The sequence below is a fragment of the Colias croceus genome, chromosome 9 (assembly GCF_905220415.1).
Source record: "Colias croceus chromosome 9, ilColCroc2.1".
NCBI classification, from domain to species: Eukaryota; Metazoa; Arthropoda; class Insecta; order Lepidoptera; family Pieridae; genus Colias; species Colias croceus.
In genome coordinates, this window is record NC_059545.1 from 10,524,348 (window position 1) to 10,547,997 (window position 23,650).

Below are 23,650 nucleotides of genomic sequence, written 5' to 3' on the forward strand. Positions count from 1 at the left end.
ATAATATAAAATAATCAAAAGCTTGTATGTATAACTTAATAAATCTTGCTTTTATGGTACAATATTTTTTTTATTTCGTGAAAATGAATGTTGAGCATGTGACCCTTAATTTTTTTGAGTATTTCCTACATCTGAATAATCATAAAAAAAATTCGTTACATTCCCATAAACATAATTGAATTATTGTTTCCTATATATGTATTTTTGCTCACAATAAGTTTGGATGTGAGCTGAATTATTAAGGGCGGAGGCCCGGGGGAAATCAGTAGTATCCGCTATCGTTGTTCGGACATTATTATGTGTTTGCAGCATTATTTATATTCGGCCTTTTTGATTTATTTCCCTTGCTTTGATGTTTATTCATGTTTATATCTGTGTGTATGCTTATATGTCTAACTAGCTGTGCCCTGTTGTTTTATCCACATTGCTTCGCTCCTATTGGTCTTATAGGTAGAAACTTCAAAATCGATTTTGATGAAAAATGCCTTGAAGATAATAAAACCACGAATGAAAAATATGAGCACTTTTTTAAATAATATAGGTATCAATTATTATAAGATTTAATAAGGGGTGACAATTTTACAACTAATATCAGACTATCGAAAACTTAATAAATAAATATCAGTAAAAGGGTAAATGAAATGATAACACAAAATAAGTATATTAATGTACTTTATTTTAAATAAATATAACCAATAACATTTATTACATCACAGGAGGAGGGTATAATAAAACACAAGTTCATTGCTATTACACGGCGTAATACGTTTTAAAGACAGACCATAATATTTTTAAAACATAATTTAGAATAATCACGAATTAAAAGAAATTCTTTTTTATTGAACCCATTTTCTTAAACTCTAAACTTGTATTTTTTGATATGATTTTTATCTGTAATACGAATTATTTATAAACTGTGAACTGTGTATGATCTGTCTAAAAATTCCCGCCTAAATTACCTTAAATTCAATTGACGTTCTTACATAAATTATAACCTACAAATTTTACGAATTAAGCGTTAGAAAAAATGTTAATCAATTTTTTTCAAGAATTAAATCAATTAGGCCATAATTATCAGTTATTTGAGAATTTTGCGATTTTGTGCGTGTAAATATTGTACTTTTCGAATTTATTATAATTTATCCATAATACAGTCACCCATATAATTTCCTGTTTATTTTTGCCTGTTAAGTACTAATAAGTCTATTGTAATGATATAAAAAGAAATAGATTACATATTCACATATTACACCCATCTATTAAAAACATCACGATTCTATTCAATCATATAAGATCATTCTACGCGCCAAAATAATTAATTACTACGACATGAAAAAAAAATTATTTATAATTAACCAAGATGTAAGCATAAATGTTATAATAATTGAATAATTAATTGATATACAAAACAATCTGGTACCCAAAAAAAAATAAAGTAAAGGTAAACTAAATATGTAAAAAAAAAATGATTGGCGCGTAAAATTAATTTGACGTAAGAAATCTAAAGATATGCATTACTAGAAATGGATTATTAAATCGTTCTACAAACTAAATACACTTTTTACAATCCATATTACGTTCAAGCGATTCTAAGTCATTTAAATACGATATCTTTAAATTATAAATACCCTTTGAAAACAAATTATTTTTTATGTTGACCACAGATAAAGCAAAAAGTAAATAATAATAATAACCACTTATAAAAACACATAAAATTTTTCCTGCTTGGTTATATGTATGTCCGAGAAGCCGTATATTATGACGGGAAAAGCATACAATGAATAATTTTGTGTGATTTATGCGCCAGATTATACGCATAATTTTATTTATTGTTTCTGCTAGCCACGATGTGTACTTTACTGCTTAAGATTGTGTTCCAGGAAGTCACAAGATAGATTTTGGGAAAAGTTGCAGAATTGATAGATAAACAAATAAAAAAAAACTTTACGTTAATTTTGTACGGGAGATGGAAGAACTTTATCAAGGAGGCAAAAATAAAAAAGGCCCTTTACAACAAGCGTGATCTCGGGCACACTGATATTTAATGAATAAATCGTTTAAAAACTACAATAACATCAGTAATTGAAGATGTTATTTTTTGTTTTCAATTTCATGACAATAACATCGAAAATTTTTAAGTAAATTTGGCACATACTTAAAGCATTAAGATGAAACATCTAAAGACAAAAATATTGAAATATAAATTTGTCGTAATAATACATCGCTTGCAAAATCTTCGCTTTGACTAGTCACTAGCCTATGTGTATTCGACCACAGCGATTCACCAACAATAGATAATTGTAAATTGTTCAACCGTCAAGATGATTTGTTGCATTGTGCATGTAACTGTACCTAGATCTTTGACGGCTCAATTGTACATGATTACTCGAGTGTACTTCTATTATAGTCTATGGCAAATCAAGAGTCTGTGGGGGAATAAAAAAAAATAACACGTCAATTGAAAATGAGATTTTTACCGATGTAATGGCATTAATGGTATAATAATCTCTTTTATGTCGTCTCGTCATAATATTGTAATTTTCTAATAAAATGTTTTCAAAAGGTAAGTTTTTATAATTCTATTTTAGTAAAGCTAATAATACTGTACAATACATTTTGAGGTGTTAAAATAATCGTGTTAAGAAATTTTATAAGAAAGAAAAATAAGTACTCAGAGCATTAAGTTACTTTGGCAAGAAAGATACGGTTCAAATTAAATAAATTAAAGGAAGTCGGCAATAGAATACCTAATACGTAAATTAGTCTAATCTTAAATATAATGTACTTAATAAATGAGGTACGTTAAAACATTATGACTATCTGTGGATATGAATTATTTTCAAAACTTATACTCTATATTATACATTCAAAATGTCAAAAAACGCGCCATAAATTTAACGTCAAGCGCCTAAGTTGTCAGTACCTAAAACAATATTAACATACGCATTTCAATATAAAATAACAATTATACAAAATGCATGAATTGGAACGAAACTTTAGCCCTAGAATCTATATTATTTAATCAATAAATAATCTTAAAACTCACTTGTTTTACAATCATGAACATAGTTAAATTAACTGTTATAAGTTAAACATAACTATGTAGACAATTGGATAGTGATAACGAAATCCTAGGAAGGGAAAAGAATAACTTTTTGGTATAAATTAAGACAAGAAATGGACAATATTGTCACACCTAAAAAATCGAGTTAAATTGATATTAAGCGAAAGACAACTAGACATTTATATCGATCTATTATTAATCCTTACAAACGACTAGGTGAACTATTTCTCATTAGACAGCATAATGGCAGTTAAACATTTGCACGGAACATAGACGGAACCATTCAACATTCGATTTTATAGGCTGTATATCGCGAGACCTCAGCGTTGCGGCAACTTTTTTAAATCCAAGATGGCATCGGCTAATGACAGTTGACAGCGCGCCTCTGGAGGCGCCGAATGCGCCGGTGCCAGTCGTCCCGCCATTCCAGAAGCAATGTCCTCTCTCCAACCGTTAAGCCCGGGAAACCTGAAGACGCACCCTCTTTTTCCACTCCTAGGATTAGGTAGGACCTGCGAAAAGACGAATCAGATTAACATTTTGTAAGTTTATGATTTAAATTTGCGAATGTCCTGGCTTTTGACCAGTTTTTTTAATTCCTTATATTATTATCTCTTCGCTTTGTCATGTTTCTCTGTTCTGCTTCTTGTAACCTAAAGTCTCATTTTTATATATGGAAAATGTAATGGTGTTTAAATCGAATATACAAAAGTTAGATTACAGGTGAATTTGACTGGGTCAACCAAGTGACTCTACAGTAATACAGATCATTTTAATATACGTACTTATTAATCTTGATCTTGGGGCACTTGCACGCGAGATCGATGGCGCGTACGTAGAGGGCGGCCTGGCCTCTTCGCAGGCGGCTCCGCGGCGCGCGCTTGTACACCGCCTGCACGCTCAGCGCCAGACGCACCCAGCCGTCGCCGCCCGCCGCCTCGCGCGCGACCACCCGACCCATTATGACTGCAATGTGTGGAATGTTCCAGATTAGGTTGGGATTGGAACGTTCCAGAATTTGTGATTCTTGAACATTCTACAATTCTTATTAGATTAAATGTTGTAGAATGCCATGTTGTTAATACGATTTTATTTATGAACTAGCTGTTGCCCGCGACTTCGTCCGCGGTAAGGTCGTTTTTCGTCATTCGTCGTTTAAAAAAAAATACGTGACACTTTATTTTAAAATGTTCTTAATTATTGTCTCTTATAAAATTTAACTACATTAAAATTGAACACTCTGATAAGAAAATCTTAAAATCTGAAGAAAACATGAATGAATGTGATTTAAATCACACACACAGACACACATCTAAACTCACATAATTAGATAACTTATAAGAAACCATGTTATAATGAATATCTTTATATATATTATATATTAATCTTACTTATTTATTTATTTCTTTTTTTTAAAGTTAAGGCTAACTAAGTTTAAAGATTGTACATAAAAATTTCTGTCTCTAAATACTGTTAAAATCGTATTGTTAAAAATATGCTAAGCCGACGGAGGTCACTGGTTGACCCCGCACAGGTTTTTCCTAGTGGGTTAACCAGGGATTTACAATTTATATGAGTTTATAAAAAAATTGTGAAAACGAAACGAATAAAGAATTGAATTGAAAAAAAAAATTCTACATTACTTTTTCTTACTTTTCTTTATTTTTACATAATAAAATCATCAGACACTTGAACCTATTTAAAAATACTTGCATAACTAAAACATGCTAACAAAATTGCTTCTTTCCTGGGACTATGCTAAGACTGAGCAATTTGTTCGTCTTCAACTTTTTTGGATTTTTCCTGTGGAATTTGTTTAAGCAAGTGTGATTGTAATTGGTTTGAAACAGGCCTTATGTATTGACTATTGCTATGAATTGAAATCAATTTTTTTTTATATTATGACCTTCCTTTTATTCTTAATTTTTTACTTTTATTTAATTATTGTTTGTATAAATTTTTAATATAATTTAATTTTTAATCTGTAGGTAACTATTATGTTTATGTTTATGTATTAAATTTATGGTAAATATTTAATGCAATTTAAATATTTACCATAAAATAATCGCCGCTAAATGATTTTATTTCCTGTATTTTAACGTTTTTTCTTTAAGAAACTGTATTAAACACTATGTAATGTATGTATGTATGATTGATGTACGTGTCTTAAAGAATAAATAATTTTTACTTTTACTTTTACTTTACTATCAAATAATAATCGAAATTAAATGTAGATTAACAGTTTGAGCACACCATTATAGAATATGTACCTAAGTATTAAATTATGTTAGTTTACATAGTAACTTTACTAAAAACACGATATCTATGACTATCTTTCGAGCTCGGTACCACAAACTAAGCATGTTTGTGGTACGTGGCCCGCGTCACTTGACCCCCCGCGAGTTCCCCTCCGTTGCTATGCGAAAATACATTCGCCGCCCTACTGTAGGAAAAATTGTAATACTGTGGCCTGGGCGTTATAACACGTCCAGGGAGTTCCTGAGTGCCGATATCACCATCTTGAGGAAAAGCTTCTAATGTCGATTTAAAACTGCATACATACGAATTAACCTGTTCTAAAATTGTGAAATGAGTTCAGTTTTATATTTGAGAAATATTGATTTCTTGTATTCCACTATTCGTTGTAGTCGAATACAAAATATATTTAAACAAACTTAGGTTGGCCTTCAGGCAAAAGGGATCCTATCAAATGGTAAACTTGACCTTGTATCTTAAAAGTAAGCATGAACGGACCTTCTGATAATTATAGAGCACCGAAGGATCATTTGAAACGCACTACTATAAGAGCGAATATTGTCTAATAACAGTTTACATTGCACAGTATGTTCCTCTAAAAGTAGTGATTTCAAAGGTTCCGGTGTATCTTCAAACGAAAGCCGACTCCTTACTACACTTAAAGCATTACAAAAAGAATATACTACGTTAATATCGCCTATACAGAAGATGATCTGTAATCAATTGTGAGGTTATAAGCAAACCCACTTTTATATTTGTCAGACCACACCACCGAATTCGTAGATTGTTTACCTCAAGTCATTATGACGAAATCTGTCTGCAGTAAGACGGGCCTCTCGCTATTCGTACGTTTACAGAGACCGAATAGTTTCAATTCTTAATCTTTCATTAAACAAACTTATTAATCATTATTGTCTCATATAATTGTAATATTCGCGTATCTACTCTAGTCATTGCTTATGCTCATGTTCATCTTCAAGAGATCGAATAATATTATGATGCACCCTATCATTTGTCAAACGGTCTTCATATTGAGTAAAGTTTCAGATTCTCGAGATAAAATATGACTGTCGTGATCAGTAGTGAGACGTAATTCCCTCTCAGTGAGGGTTGTGGTCTCACGGGATAGTACAATATGCCGTTTGCGATCAGCTGTGAGACGTCATACCCTCTCAGTGAAGGTTTCGGTCTAGGGGAGACCGGGTTTGGTTGTCTCACGGGTTGGTTGTCACAGCGGTCTTAATACAAAACTGAACTATCGAATAAGTCTGTTGACGCGCGCGTGGCAAGAGCGATACAGTGACAACGCTGTCACCACTTCGCGTCATACCGCCCCGATCTGCCGTGAGGATCTTGCCGTGCCTTACACGTGTTTATTGTTTTCGCACAGATTTTTTATGATATGAGGACCGAATATATATCTCTTATAACATCACTTTTTGTGAACGAAACGACAGCGCGGTTTAATTCAATGCCAACACCATCAGAAAAAAGGATTATTTTTAATTGTGAAAAAATATAATATTATGATTTACACTATTAACACTTTTAACATAAAATATAAGTCTGTGAGTGTGTAAAAATAAATCCAGCTAATTACACATCAAACTTATGTTTATAATTTGGTATACGACACGAAAATATAATATTAATTGTCAAGCAATAATAATACAGATAAATACTGAACATAAGCATAATAGATATTAAGTAGTATTAGTTAAAATATACTTTGACTACATTGACTGTTAGTCAAAGTTTATTTTTACTAACAACATGTAAATTAAGAAGAAATAATAATTACCAACGAACTAACCTTTTCTATAATACTTAACACGGCACATTTTCAAATTATCTTGCTCAACTCTACTCAAAAATTTGAGGGTTTTGTTGGAACTTTATATGTAAAAACTATGATATATCTAAACTACGATACAACTTGCATACGGAAATGCTCAATACAATTTTGAATCTAAAGAATAACTAACAACATTCTATTCAATTTTATTGAGCTGATGAATATCTTTTGCCTGGAAGAAATCACCGTCGCCTAATAAATATATAACGTGTTTTCTTATAAAACCGTTACATAATTTATTTTATCTACTTAAATAATGAAAATGATATATTTATAAAATATAAAACATATTATGTAAAATGATTAAAAATAAATAATTGAAGCAACTACGATTCAAAGAAAACATCTTTTTCAGTGTGAAAATGCAATCCTGGATGATGGACTGTATATTATGTACTCTGATCCCAGTACGGTCGGTACCTCGATAGCCATAACGATAAATATTATAATCAGATAACCGCAAAGTCAAAATAAAAACATAACTTGTAAAGTTGTGAGTGCAAATTTTACGTTTCATTTGGCAATAAAAAATTTTTCGGTACTAAAACGTAGTAGTTTGATATGTGGTTGGCTGCCCCTCCTCTCCGTCCTGAAAAATATCTTCCAAAATTTCCCGAGATACTTCCAATGATTGAATCATGGGACGTTGGACATTAACATCAGTCAAAAATTGACGAAGCGGATGATTACTAATTTCCACTTAATTCTCACTGCTACTATCTTTATCATCAAATCATCAATTTTCAAGTGGTGTAGTAAAAATATCAGCAGAAATCGTCTTCCAAAGGCGATATAATTTTATGAGCATTGATTCTGTAAATAAAAAAATCAAAAGTTAACTGTAAATCTATAAAAAAGCTACTTACAAATAAAATTTTATCAAAAACTACTGTTCCCAATGCACCTCAAAATAATAAAAGAATTCATCATTTTATTATTTCATTCTAAAAGTGTAATATAATACCAACAAAAAACATGAATTGCTATCATTATAAAAAATAAATACCTATAAGTAACAACTTACCTTTTGTGGGAACGCATGATGGTGAAAATTCACAAAACACGAAGATTGCATTTGATATTTTTGGTTTTATGGCATTCAATTGCTTTATAAATATCACTACATAGTATAAAAAAGTCGCTTTCTCTGTCCCTTTGTATGCTTAAATCTTTAAAACTTCGCAACAGATTTTAATGCGGTTTTTTTAATAGATAGACTGATTCAAGAGGAAGGTTTTAGTATATAATTTATTAGGTTTTAGACAAAGCGGACGAAGCCGCGGGCGGTAAGCTAGTAAATTTATAAAACACGAAGATTTTTAAAATTGTAACTAATGAACACAATCATTAGATTAACTGTAGATAATGGTGTCTAGTTTTACTTAAAATAATAAACATCTACCCTCACTTTAAAAAAATGTAGTATATTTATTATTTACACGAAATATATCTTATAGGGAACGGAAGTTATGGGTTAAAGAGTTAAATAAATAAATAACATAATTATATTTAAATTATTAATTTTTAACATTGTGTTCAGTAGTGTTAACATGGAAATTGATTTGATTTTTACGAAATCTCATAGATGGTGCTGTTACAAAATTAACATTGTACAACTTTCTTTTTAAAACTATGTTTCTCTTCCCAAGTTACTTAAATGGCATAATTTTTATAGTGTCAATCTGAATATTGTCAAACAACATTTATATATGCGTCATTTGATTATTAATTTCCAATAGTTAACGTGTGTTTTTTATAACATTCCATAGATGGCGCTGTTTCAAATTTGTCTTAATACTGCTAAGATTCATTTAACTGTTTCTCTGCCAAAATAACGTAAATAACGTAGTTTTTATAGTGTAAAGCTAGATAATAGCGTGGCTAACCCAAAAACAACATTTAAACATGAGTCTTTAGATTGTACGCTGCGTAATACACGGAATACGTAAGAAAAATAAAGGTTCACAGCTCCTCCCTCGGAGGTGATAGCTTGATAATATGTAGCCTATAGCCTTTCCCGACCTGTTAGTAATATTCATGCAAAATTTCAAGTCAATCTATACAGTACTTTTCGAGATTAGCTCGGAAGTACATACAGACAAACAGACAAACAGACAAACAGACAAACAGACAAACAGACAAAAATTCTAAAAACTATGTTTTTGGCTTCTATATCGAATATAGATCATGGATTATGTATTCTTTTAAAAAAATATTCAATGTACAGTTTTGACTTTCCTACTATTTTATTATATGTATAGAAGTTAATAAACTATTTTATTAATTAATATTCTGTTTTCTTACTCTCTAGGTCAAAAATCGCTTTTATAGTAGCCAAATTTTAAGTTCATAGAAAGCTAGAAGCCAAATGTTTACAAGGAATGATATTATAATTATCAAAAATTACACTTTTCCCCGATTAAAACATTCGAAAAATCAACAATAATTTTATTTTAACGACGACACGACCCTATCAACATGATTCCTAAAGATCCTGGACGTTATGATACAGTTATAGAATTTGTTTGAATAAGAAATGAATTTAAACATAAAATCTTACCCATTAAAATACTCTCACAAACTGCAAACTTACCGTAATCTCGGCTGCAAAACTTGTTGAGACTTAGCGTTCTCGCGCCGGCGCGACACCGGCCGCACTGCTCCGCTGTCCAACACATAGCAAGTCAGTATGACATGTTCTACATAATATTCCAAAAGTGTGGTATGTTCCAAACATTCCGAACGTATAGAATTTTCCACACATTCCAAACGTATGATATGTCCCAAACATTCCAAACGCAACTATATTCCAACAATACAATGATTGTTGGTGGAACAATCTACACATGCAATATGTTTTCTTTATGTATGAACCAAGTTTTTGTTTAATGAATGATTTTTATTTTCTAGTGTATTGCAAACGAACTACCATGGCAATTTTCGTATAGTCCCATCAAATAGTACCTTAAATACTTTTCCTGAATTTTATGGTTGTTTTGACGACGTCTGAGACAAATCACATAAAATTAGTTCGGCCATTCTTGTTTATTGGTAGTTGCTTTAGTAGTATGACAAAAGCACATAGCGATGAATACAACATATTTTGCGTTACAATGAAACTCATAATAATGCCACAATTTCATATTATTCCAAAAGCATTTTTCTTAAGTAAAAAAATTTCAAATTAAAACTTTTATGTACTACAAAATAGCACATTTACTAAAATGATCTAATATACATTACCTCATAAAAAAAACTACATTATCACTAAACATTTCTAATGAAAACAGTTTAAAAAAATATTCGCATGCAACATACAGAAAGTCTTTACCTCGTCTCATAGCACTTGACACAAATATAAGGAAAACAAAAAGGTATGAATATGGTATGACGATGAATAAAAAATAAGCCTGAAAGAAAACGTCGGCACGGGGTTTAATGCAGGATTTACATCAATTGCAAATAAATTTACTGTGAGACTGGATTCAGTCAATAAGCACTCTGTTAAGAATATGAAATTAAAATTATAATTACGTTTGCTATTCACGATTATTGTATTTGATTTATAAAAAAAATGGTAAGTAGGATTGAAAAAATTCTAAGTATTAAATATTAATAATTGGGATAGAGATTCATTTAACAGTTTAAAAGTGTACCAAGACGCGCGGAAATAAAATTCAGAAATCTCTGAAACCACCTTAGTTTCAGAGATTTCTGAATTTTATTTCCGTGATAAAAAGCTCAACATAGAAAAAGATATGAGAAAGAAGTCTTATTAGTAATTGCTATAATCATAGTCATAGTACCTATACAATTGGTACCTATATTGCAACATGATGAGAAAACTAAAAATTATATCTGCAAATTCAATTTTCTTTAGAAAGCGCCTTAAATAATGACGTGACTGGCTGATCAAGAAAGATACTTTGGCACATAATATTATAATGAATTGATTATATTGTTCGCAACATAATCACTCAACATACATACAGTTAATCATTACCCTCCTTTTGCTCCACAGTCAAGCCAATGGAACCCTCGTTTGTCAGGTGCAATTCATTTTATTGTGAAAGTTATGAATAATGCAATAAAGCAGATTTATAACTAATTGCCGTGAAGATATTATTCCGGACGTATCAATCAATATTTTGTAACTCATATTATGTTAATATGATTGATATAGCCGCGTTTAATGGGACAAGTTTTTGGAGATCATAATCTATCAAGACAAGCGTTGAATTAATTTAAAATTTACGTACTTAGGTACTCGATGTACGTAACGATTTTTATAACGGGTGATTATCCTAAAAAAGCCTGACAGTATTTTTTTTGTAATTGTCATTTTTTTAAATTAAGTTTCGTTATGGAAAAAAGAAGACGCGATATAATAATATTGGCACTAGCTTTGACTCTATAAAGTTTTCATAATAATTGCCATTTTTTCAGTTCTCTATAAAAACATTTTTCGTAACAGAGTGCTTTTGTCATGTCTTCAAACGCTAAACTTAAATTGGAATGGGTTCAATTTTTACAATTCGTTTGCAGACATAACATTATTAGAGTGAATGAGAGTCAAGAAATTTGAATTTAAAGTGAAATAAAATTAAATGATTGATTGAATTTATTATAATTATAATCTGTAATTACCAAGACGTACTTACAACAAAGTAAAAAAAATAATTGAAGATAAGAAAATTTAACTTTACTTTTTAACTGCAAACTTGGTGCAAACAAACAATAATATTTAATTTTACGTGAATCAAAAACAATTTGCAGTATTATTTCAAACGATTGATGATTGATGAACTATAATTTAAAGGCAATCAATCAAAATATAATTATTACAGTTTAATGTTTATACGCTGTTATATTATATTAATTTAACAACCAACATACAGTATTTTACATTACATCTACATATACATGCGTAAAATTTGTAGAACATTAAAGAGACGTTCTAGAATATTCTAGAACGTTCTAGAACATTCTAGAAAGTTCTGGAATCTCGACTCTCGTTCACTCCAAGGGTGATGTATGGGAGTGCAATGAAGTCCACTTACTACTTACCGCGGCCCGGCTCGGCGTCCACCGCCTCCATGGCTTGCACCGCTGTTACTACCCGGGGAATACCTGGAGGGGAAAAATGTTTAATTATAATTAAAAGTTTGATAGGAGTTCATTATGAAAGAAATATCAGGTTGCTTTATATTTTAACAGTTACATGGAAATAACATGAAGACTATAAATAACTAGCATTCCGCCAGCGGCGTCACCCGCTTTCTCATAAATCGTTGCATTGCATTGTTTAAAAGATCTAAGCTTAAGTACATAGGTACACACAGATGGCGGAAAGCAATTTTGTTTTACCTATACCTTGTAGTGATAGCTATTATAACTTTTCGTTTACAACAATTTTTGAAATTATTTATTTAAAATCAAACTTGGCAATGTTGTGAAGTATCAGAACGAGACCATAAGAAAACCCTACCATATTCAACGATCTACTTATTGTACAAGTTAAATAGTCCTACAATACTTACGTATACAAGGTGCGATATGGCTCCTCGACTGCTGATAGCCCTTCGCGCAGCGGTTACAGGTGGTGCCCGTGACTCCATCCTTGCAGGGGCACTGGCCGCTCGTCTGGTTGCAGGTCTTACCACTCGCGCCTACTGGGTGGCAGTCGCAGGCTGTAGGAGAAGGGAATTTAGTTTACATGAAGATATGCACATGCAACTGGCAGAATAAATAAGGGATTTTATATGAAAGATGTGATGTTTGGCCTTTGCTCGCAGTAAATATATAATAACTGAGCATTTCAGCTTGTTTCACGACAGCAGTTCCTCATAAATGTATGAATGATTAGATGTTTTACTCCCTTAAATATTGTTTTTTTTGTTACAAAAATATATTAAAGATAAGAATCAAGTTTTAATCAAAAAGTTTACAACTACTTATTCCACCCAGTTTATTCATTAATCTATTTAACTGATTTCATCAAAATCGTTTTTGAGGTTAAGGCGCAAAAGACAGACAGAAGGATAGTGCCACTTCCGCGTTTATTGTACATAAGTACACATCAAAATAAAACAACCAACAATTACGTAACAATATGGTCCACAGCACTTATATTTCACAAAGCACGCGTAATACCTTCTGTCCCGTAACTTGGGACACGTTCAGACTGGATCATGTAGCGGAAATGTGTCCACCGGTGAACAAGACCGCGTCTTTGTAAGGATTTGCTGGTACTTTGTTATAGCGATGTAAGGGCCAGTTCACATGGATAATTTACGAATGCTGTAGAGCTAATTTCATATTATGCCGTTCAATAATGCCATGATGTAAGGGTGAATACATATTGATGTCATTTTAAAACTTTGTGATGTAGATAACTTTAAATGGGTTTACTTGGTTCCATAACATATTATGTAGCTAACGATGTAAGGGCGAGTTTACATTGTTAATTTATGAACGCGATGATAATATTGTAATTTACACACATTGTAATGAATTTAATACTTAGAAAATAAGGGCAAATTCACATAATTAATTTACAATTGCGACGATAATGTTCATTCATTAATAATTCACGTTGGAGTTATGAATGAAAAGTTACGTGCAAATGATTAATTTACGAATATAACTTTAATGCAATTAAATTATAAATAATTTTTACATTATAAATTTTTGAATGCGAATTTAGTATTGATTTCACAACATATTTATATTTTATCTATTTATGTAGGCTATTCAATTATTCATACTTTTAAGTCTTGTTTCAAAATCACTGAGAAACTCACCCCAACTAGCATATTATGAAACACTAAGCCGTCCACGTCCAAATATTTACAGGTGAAATCGTAAAATGCCTATATTTATCACCAAAAACATAGGAAGTTTTGCCTCCGCCCCTCTTTTATTGGGTTGTTGACACGCTCGTAAAAACCATCGTCTGACTCTGTAGCCGCGCGTAAATGATTTTTGTGGCCATTTTATTTTATGAATGAATGCACTTTTATTGTATATTAAACGAAAAACAAACAAGGTAATGAAATGTTTCATAAAAACTTACGATGAAACGTAAATAACGCTTAAATGTATGGAAATTCGTTTACTGTTTTTATATAACACATTCATATGAAATCAGGAAATATTAAAGAGAACGTTTAACATTCGCGATATTAAATTGTAATGTTATGTATGGAATCCTATCAGAGACGAAATATTAAAGGCAAAATTCTTGACCAAATACATCTGCGAACAGTAGACCAATATAGAAACCTACTAGCAAATGCAATATGTGACAAAAGTAAAGCAACACGCCCCGAATATTCCTTTCATCCCAAAACTCAATCCCACCAACAAAATGGCGTCACAAAATCACAATATAAACAAGTACAAGAAGAAACAAGAAGCCCAAACTAATCTGTGAACAAGGAACAAGAGCGATAAACACTAAAAATAAAAGACACAATATCCTGCGGCCACCGAATAGTTTCGCCATAAAACCTTTCTGAATCGAAGTTCTTCAAACGGTCCTTTGGGACCAGTTACAACTTACATCCAGTGCTGACTGCGAGGGTTTTATTGGCTACAGTTAACCGACCTTGCAGTTATCGGCTTTTCTTGGAAGGAATTTAAAATAAATTGGACAAATTCGGAGAACGAAATTCGATTGAATGGCGACGTATAATAAACCACAAACACTTGAATTGGTCAAAAGCATACAAATTTAGTTTACCATTTTACAAAAAAAGTGAGTGAAAAGTAAAAATAAATTACGAAATCAGACTATTCGTACAAACATGCCAGATATTGTATAAACAGAGGACAGTGAAACAAATCATAAACAAAATTACTGAAATTAATAGTGTCTGGAAAAACTGCTTTCGTATCACTCAATCGATAACAAACTAATTTCTTAATGCCAATATCACTTCATTCCCTTAAATTAAAGTTAACGTAGTTCTACAAATCCTAACCGTATTAACTTAACAAAATTTAACCCCAGCAAACCTCTCTCAAAGCTCACAGCATAAACATCCCTGTTAAATCCATCAGACGCTCGTCGTTCCAGAAACTTCGGTGTTTAATTATCTTAAGATATCGCTTATGTGCTGTTCGTATCAAGGAGTCTGGCTATAATCCATCTTGGTTTGTTATTATTAGCTACTTTTTTCTGATGTAGAGTTTGAAAATGTAATAATATTCTATTGCTCTACTAATCGTTTAAAGGCAAAGTATAAACCGCTAGTCCCGGTTTAACCTAAGTTGACTCGAGATAAAAAAAAATTCAAATGCTAAAAGAATTCTTAATATCAGTCAGGTAATTTTGGAGTTAAAATGTAACAGACAAGGAAACAAAAACGAAAAGATTCTTTAAAATATATTAAGTATAGACTAGCCCACAGGACTTACCGTAATCCCGGCCGTGGCGTCACTATGATCAAATGGATTAAAAAAATCCAGGCAAAATTACAACAAGGATGAATATTGAACCTTATATCTTCTAATATTCTAAAAACTTACGTTTGCACGCCTTCTTATGCGTGATCGGCTTAGTAGGATCCCTGTAGTACCCCTCTCGGCAGTAGTGGCAGTGTCTCCCTGCGGTATAGTGGCGACACTTCAGGCAGACCCCTCCGCTGGCGCGACCAGACAGCTTGTATAGCTCCATGTTGAAGCGGCATCGACGCGCGTGGCCGTTGCAGTTGCATTCTGGAAGGAAGATTGAGTTTAGTTTGTGGTACAAGAAAATTTAGTTCAGAATAATTCTAAGGCGGAGAAGTCGTCCATTTAATTTTTTTTAATGCGAAGAATGTTCCTGTTTCTTTTCTCTAAAAATCCACTTTCTACGTGATTTTTGGTTTTTACGTTTCGTAAACAACAAATCAGTGCCAAAAATATCTAGTAGGTAGGTATATCATATTATGATCACTACATAGTATAAAACAAAGTCGCTTTCTCTGTCCCTATTTCCCTATGTCCCTTTGTATGCTTAAATCTTTAAAACTACGGCTGTAAGCTAGTATATTTATAAAATTGAAACAATAAAATTTATTTATTTTAATTGATCGTGGCATAATATAAATGTCCAACATAAAAAGCTGATGAACGAAACGATTTAGAAACAGCTGAAAAAGATTTCTCATTTTTAACATTCTACACTTGTACTCATTTAACCACATGCATTCAATACACAACAAATAGCGCAAACAATTTTCTCTATTCCCTAGCAACCCTAGCAAGATATATGGCAACATTAGCCAACTGTTGCGCCACCGCAGGCGATTAATATCTAGACCCAGTACTAATGTCAGTGCTTAGCTGTACGTGTTCATTTGAATTTCTATTAGCTTTAATGGAAATTGTTTGTAGCTTTAATTTTACACTGTTAGTGGCATTTTATAGCGCGTTTTATTTCTTTTTATTTACGGAGTGGAACTTTAATATTATTTGTTATGCATTATGTATTTAGCATGCGACTTCGGCTGTGGAAAATGTTATTTTTTGTAGGGAACGATAAACAGTGTATATTTTATATGTAGGTACCTATTTTCCATTAAAATTAAATTTATGTTAATGATTGTATTAATCAGTTTTCATGTTTTCACCTCAAAATCGCTAATCAGCTTTCAGTTAATTTCTGCAGAGAGATAGAGAAAATATTGTATATTGTTTAAAAACGATTTTTAAATGTCATGAAATAAGGTCATACTTTTTTCTCATTTATTTTAAGTATGTTAGTATTGACCTGACATTCTTTACTATTCAAAGTTATTTTTATTCGTAACATTTCTCTTTTATTATCCCATTAATAATTATGAAAGCGATGTTAATAAGCGTGGAGATTGTATTTCTAAAGATGGCATTTTCTTTGTCTTCCGATTGATTTATTGTTTTATACTTCTGAGCTATTTCACAAATAACTTGATGACTGGGACAGTGATCTCATTTTTGATTTACTATGTTTTGCTAGCATGTTACAATGTGCATATTAGGATAATATCTTAACAAATAGATGTATAAGTAAGATTAGTTATTATTTGTCTATAACTTTTCAAGTTTGATAAATGATAGAGGAGTGTGTTTGTTAAGATGGAGGGATTCTTGTTATTCTTTCACGGAAAAGTGAAAACGCTTGATCCTATTAGGATAAAATTGATACATAAAGATATATTGTAATCAGGATTGGCAAATTGTTAAGATGGAGGGATTCTTGTTATTCTTTCATGGAAAACGCTTGATCCCATTAGGATAAAATTGATACATAAGATAGATTGTAATCAGGATTGGCAAATAAATTTGATCTGCGTTATTAATTTTAAGTTTTTCTTTCATATCTTTACTATATGTATAATATTATAAAGCTGAAGAGTTTTTTTGTTTGAACGCGCTAATTTCGAGAACTACTGGTCCGATTTGAAAAATTCTTTCGGTGTTAGATAGCCCATTTATAAAGGCAGGCTATAAGCTATGTATTATCTCGCTCAAACTAACAGGAGCAGAGTACTGCGGGTAAAACCGCGGAGCACAGCTAGTATAATATAAAACGTTGTTTTTATTTCATTGTTTTGTTTTGTTGAATCAATATTTTCAAAGTTACCTTTTTCATCCCATCAAATATGTGTCGACATAAATACACTTGCACCTTAACCACTACGTAATAAAGGTATGATTTAAATCGAAAATAACTATTTGATCTTTACTCTATTTATAACCATACACCCATACATACAGCTATATCAAGCTGTCATCACATACCCAACAGATGGCGCTACAACCCTTTGTGATTTCAACAGCCAATTAATAATCGTAACCGTTGAAATGTACTAATTTTTATTACAGATTTGGAGGGACAAATGTGATAGCATTATGTGGACTAGTTTAAATAAAATAAATCTTATCAATTAATGTAAATTATAACAATTATGAATTAGATGTTGAATGTTGATATGTGGTTTAATTTTTTTTTTTAAATTAGGTGTTACTTTTTTCATTTTCGTATTTCCTGATTAGAATCTAATTAGTAAGAGCATTTTCAAAATAGGTTGAGCAATATTTAGTTTATCCATTGCAATCATACAAAAGGCGAATCTTTTGTCTGTATAATAACAGTAATGACAAGGAAAAAATATACCAGCGTAATAAAAAACTTTTTTAATTTAGACGATGTCGCGGGCTACAGCTAGTTGATTAATAACGTAATATTAAAAATTAAAAAGTGTAAGAAGTCAATTCATGGTCACGCGCGTCCGTCTAATTGTATCGTAAGTTGATGAGGAAACGGAAGGGCACGTTGAATCTCTATGGTGCAATGGTGTGGTAGTTAGTGGGTTCGATTCCCAGTTTGTTGTAGCTTTGAAGTTTTGCTTGTATACTTATACTTTACGGTGTTCTTGTGGTTTAACTAAACAAAAATGTTATATTTATTTGGGTAAATGTCAAATTAACTTATCGATTTAATTTTCAAAATACACTTCGTTTCCAGAATTCTCAATTTGTTAGTCTTCACCAATGTATTGAAAGCATTCGTAATATCAACAATAGGTATTTTAAAATATAAATAATTTAACACGAATATGTAATTTGTATACGTTCTCTTAATGTACCTATATGTCTGCACATTTTTACGGCTATGTAAATCCAAATAAATAAAATGAACATTAATTATTCTAATTCTTAATCCGTTATCTAAGAAATGCGTAAACTACAAACACTACACCTGTAAATTATGCCTATTTGTTTACAAAGAATGTCATACATATTTATCACTTTCAATGCTATTAAATGCTTTAGTATCGCACTAGTATAGTTTTATATTATCTGTATTATTGACAATTCTGTCACAGATAAAATATATGTCGTGGCCATATCGTAGATTTGCTCATTTCATGAAATGGCCAACATAGTTTGATCAGATCGTTAAATCTTCAACGTTTCACGATTTGGTCATCGACATTTGGCCAGATCGTATAAAATATAGGTTAGGTTAGGTTAGACTTTAATAAACACAGAAGCGAATCGCTTTTTAAAAAAGAAACAAAAATGGTCGCATTTCGTGATATGGCCATCCACGTTTGGCCAGATCGACGATATGGCCAAATGTGGATGACCAAATCGTGAAACGATGACGATTTAACGATCTGGCCAAACTAAATTGGCCATTTCATGAAATGAGCAAATCTACGATATGGCCACGACATATACATATTTCTAATCAAAACTCGTTTCTAAGCTATGTCAACCACGTTAATACGCATGCAAATCATTTAATTAAAGATAATGCTATCATTATTATTAATTGAGTTAATCCCAATAATGTAAACTAATGAAGCATGAAGCATATAATATGAATATTAATTAAGCAGAGGAGTTCAACCTTCGGCAATTAAGTGCAGACACGGGTACGGAATAATTCGATTAATAACCCCGTCATGTGAAGTGTGCCAATTTTGAGCACCCCTGATAATGATATTAGGGAACTAAGGTTCGTAGACGGTGGAATTCGAGAGGTTCTGGCTTTGTAATAATTTGATACATTTCTCAATTCGTAACATTAGGTATTCCTTATACATTGAAAATGTGTAAATTGTCAAGTCCTAACGAACGTGAATGTTAAGGATCGGTCCTACCTAACTCTATTTTTCTATATCGCATTGATAGAAATAAAGAGAGTTAAGACCGATTTTCTTGTACACTTATAATACACATACAGTTACCTAATAGCAAGAATAACGAATACATTTAATATTGAGAAAGAAATTAAGAGCATTTTTTTGTACAGTATAAAGCAGTACATTAAATACTACATAGTAAACAATAATTGTTCTATTTATAAAAGTTAAATATTAGGTAAGTGGTATTTATGTTTGAAACACGATATACCTACATTATTTTATAAGTACCTTTTTCAATTGTAAATATTTCTCAGTTAAGAAAAAAGGTTGCACATTCCCGTATACCTAACGTGTTGATAGAAAATCAAATGAAACAGGAGGACTGTAGGAACAATACGAGTACCAAACGCCAAAAATTACAATGTCAATACATAAATCTCTGCTAATCTCAGCACAATGACTAAACGGACGGTTAGCCAACTAGGTTCAAAAGTACAAATCGATGCCTCCTAAGTATAATGAGTCAACTGAAATTTTAGTAATTTTACAGGAGAGTGATTTGAAGGCAAATCTTTTATATTTTAATGAAATCTAATAACTTCGAAACAAAGTAAATGTTTTTTTAATAAAAATTGTAAGCTCTTCCTTTGGTATAAAATGATTTTGCTGATTTTTGTTTCTAAATGGAATTTTTTGTAGATGGCTGGGTATACGCCGGCGGGACTCAATAGTGAAATGGTTTAACTACCAGTTATATTTATGTACGTTGTTCATCAAAATCTATCGTTTACACCAAAATCATATGAAATAATGATTGTCATTTTATTAATTTAATTTTACTTTTGTTTGTTTTCGGGTTTTTATATCTCAATAAAAAAAAATGCTGAAATTATGTCACTTGACTCATTATACTAGGAAAGTAATCAGCAATGTTAACATTTGAAACCTCAACGTATACTGGACCAATGTAATTTACTGAGGTTTATTTTGAGGATTTTTTTTTTTTTGTAATACCTTTCGATGTGTGGGATTAATAAAAGCTAGGAAGAAGAACAAGTAGGAATATCTTTTTAACATAATAGCTTCACTAAATGCTACAACGTGAACAAATCGCTATTAATAAAATATTGGTTAACTTACGTTTAACAAAAATGAAAATTATAGAAATTAACAACGTAATAATCCAGGAATTTCTAATGCTCAAAAGATAGTTATAAGGTTTAACAAATTAAAAATCAGTCGTTAGATCCATTAGAATTAGTTGAAATCAATTAATTTATTAAAAAATAAATAAAATTCCTCTTTTTCGCTATAATTTATTACGAATTTTTTAATAACATAGTAGCCTTTCTAAAAGCTGCAAGTAAAAACAAATCAACATTTAACAAAAGGCATTTTTAATGCTCAAAAAATATAACTTTTAACAAATTAGAGTCATCTATAATCATAAGTCAGAATCGCTGTCGTTAGCTGCATTTTTTTTTTTTTTTTTTTTTTTTTTTTTTTTTTTTTTTTTTTTTTTTTTTAATGGCACCCGTCATCACAGGGTGTTCGCGCCACCTCTGGATTATAGTCCAGAGACATTTTTTGCTTAATTTTTTTATTTTTTTTTATACGAATAACATTAAAATACAATAAAAATACAATATAAACTTTAAAACATAATAAAAAATACTGGTATAAGTTACTAATAAAATACAATAATTACTTAAAAATTCAGAAAAAACACGGCACAAAAATATTCAACTTAATCCTATATCACAGTAAAGAGCTAAACTAATATCACACACTATTCCTTTGGTTCACTACGACTACAATATTTCTACAATATTGTAGGAACGCATCCCTACACTTGTCCCCCAGGGCGGAAGGCAGATTCTCACCCGTCATCGCCATGCCCAATTTTTGCTCAATAGCATATCTATTTTTTGCAAAAATTGGACACTCGAGTAACAGGTGAGGAACCGTCTCCTCAATTCCAGGCTGACATAGATACGACGGATTATCCTTCAGCTTGAATCTGTTCAAGTAGAAGGCGAATCCGCCGTGACCGGTCAGTACTTGTGTGGTGTGGTGTGTGATGTCTATTTTCCTGACTACCTTGTATGCAGCAGCAGCGCTTGGAAAAAAGAGCTTCGTGACTCCGGCCGTTCCTCCTACATCGTATCTCCTATCCCATTCGCTGATCGTATCCTGTCTCAAAATACGCTTGACGAATGAAACAGGACACAGATCGTAATCCGGTTTCCTCCTCAACCCCAGGGCGGCCTCCTTGGCTAACTCGTCTGCCCGTTCGTTCCCCTTAAGCCCTGCGTGCGCCTTAATCCAAAACAGGGAGACCTCCCGCCTCTGCAATGCAGCTTTTCGGAGGGCCGCCCGTGTTTGCACAGCCAGTGGATGAGGGGAACTCAGGGTAACCGCCTGGAGTGCCGATCTGGAGTCGCTGAGGACACCGACCTTTGCCGCTCCGCTCTTGCAGGCTATGTCTACTGCTCTTTTGAGCGCTAGGAGCTCAGCCTGATAGACGGTACAATACGGTGGCAACGCAAGCTTAATGGCCTTTGTCTCGGCCTCACCTTTCCATACGGAAAGGGCGGCTCCAACGCGACCCTCAATCTTGCTGCCGTCCGTATAGACCCTGTGACGTTAGCTATATATAGACGTTAGCTGCATTAGAGTTAGCTGCATTAGAGTTAGCTGCATTAGAGTTCGTTGAAATCAAATTATTATAAAACAAATGATACTCTTTAAGAATTACCAGTGTCTTACAAAGATCCATCAAATCTTTGTGCTTATTTTGGTCAATAGGCATGGGTAGGTATCTGATAAGCTAAAGAAATATTATCTACGTCAATATTTAACTCTCTTCTATTTCATGTAGCTTTTGATACACAATCTATCCACTTGTAAGCATCATCTTGGTATCTCGTTTTACAAAACAGCCTATATGGATAATCCACCAGCCTTAAACTAGTTCTTCTTCTGTTACTTTATTCCAAGACATTTTTGATCCATCATTGATAGTTGTCCAGTTATTTATACGTTATAGCTTTGATTTAAAGTCTTTAACTAAATCCTGAGACACTTTAATAACTTTGTATGGCTTTTCATCGGATTTGGCAAAACTAAAAGCTGTAGCTGTCTTTCGTCTGTCTTTAAATTATAACGTGCATACTCTCGCCTTCATTTGGACCCACTAATAGAAAGCTATGACTAATATCTATAACAAACTTCGAAATAGCTAACATATTATAATACATTAAGGATACAATTCTGTTTCTATTTTGGCCTCCACAGTTGTCTGACCTGAACCGGTAATCTTTCACACAATTACCCACCGTGTCTCCTATAAACTTGAAAACACAGCTGAAAATTTCATTAGCTCCTCTCTTTGCTGCCTGTTGATGCCATAAAAAACAATAAGCATAATATCATTAATTCATGTCATCAATCATCATAATATTATCGATTCCTGTGTAAATTTTTAAAATTTTCGTGCCCTGTTTGACTGCATTCTGTTAATATTATTAATTTAACATGTTAAAGAACAATTATTACCTAAAATTGCGTGCTTACTTGCCGCCATTCATAGTCTACTGAGCCGATATAAACTTGTATATCGATACAAGTTTATTATGTCCCCCTCACGCCCCGCGTACACTGGTACAATGTTATTTAGATCAGTTTACAATGTACGATTTTAACTGATGTTGAAATTGATTTAGTATACGTGAAATTATCTCGGTAATTATTGTACTTTTTTAATTTTTTTTAACACGAACGGTAAGATCACGATTTATCATGTTCGTTTATATAAAAATATGAAAATACCTAAATTTGTTAGTTGACTCA

The 23,650-nt window shown here is 32.0% G+C and overlaps 1 protein-coding gene across 2 annotated transcripts in view; it reads right to left on the minus strand.

Moving 5' to 3' along the window:
• Positions 1-655: 655 nt before the first annotated feature.
• The window catches only part of LOC123694672 (netrin-B-like), a 127,282-nt gene continuing 104,287 nt past the window's right edge, over positions 656-23,650 (minus strand). Inside the window, exons 2-7 of one of the 2 annotated variants that reach the window (XM_045640167.1) lie at positions 15,708-15,896; positions 12,716-12,865; positions 12,243-12,305; positions 9,769-9,840; positions 3,850-4,030; positions 656-3,576 (exon numbers count right to left, since the gene is read on the minus strand). In XM_045640167.1, the coding sequence (XP_045496123.1) occupies positions 3,426-3,576; positions 3,850-4,030; positions 9,769-9,840; positions 12,243-12,305; positions 12,716-12,865; positions 15,708-15,896 (806 nt within the window). In that variant the 3' untranslated portion in view covers positions 656-3,425. Of the gene's footprint in view, positions 3,577-3,849; positions 4,031-9,768; positions 9,841-12,235; positions 12,306-12,715; positions 12,866-15,707; positions 15,897-23,650 lie in introns of both variants that reach the window. The other variant, XM_045640168.1, reaches the window with a different exon arrangement.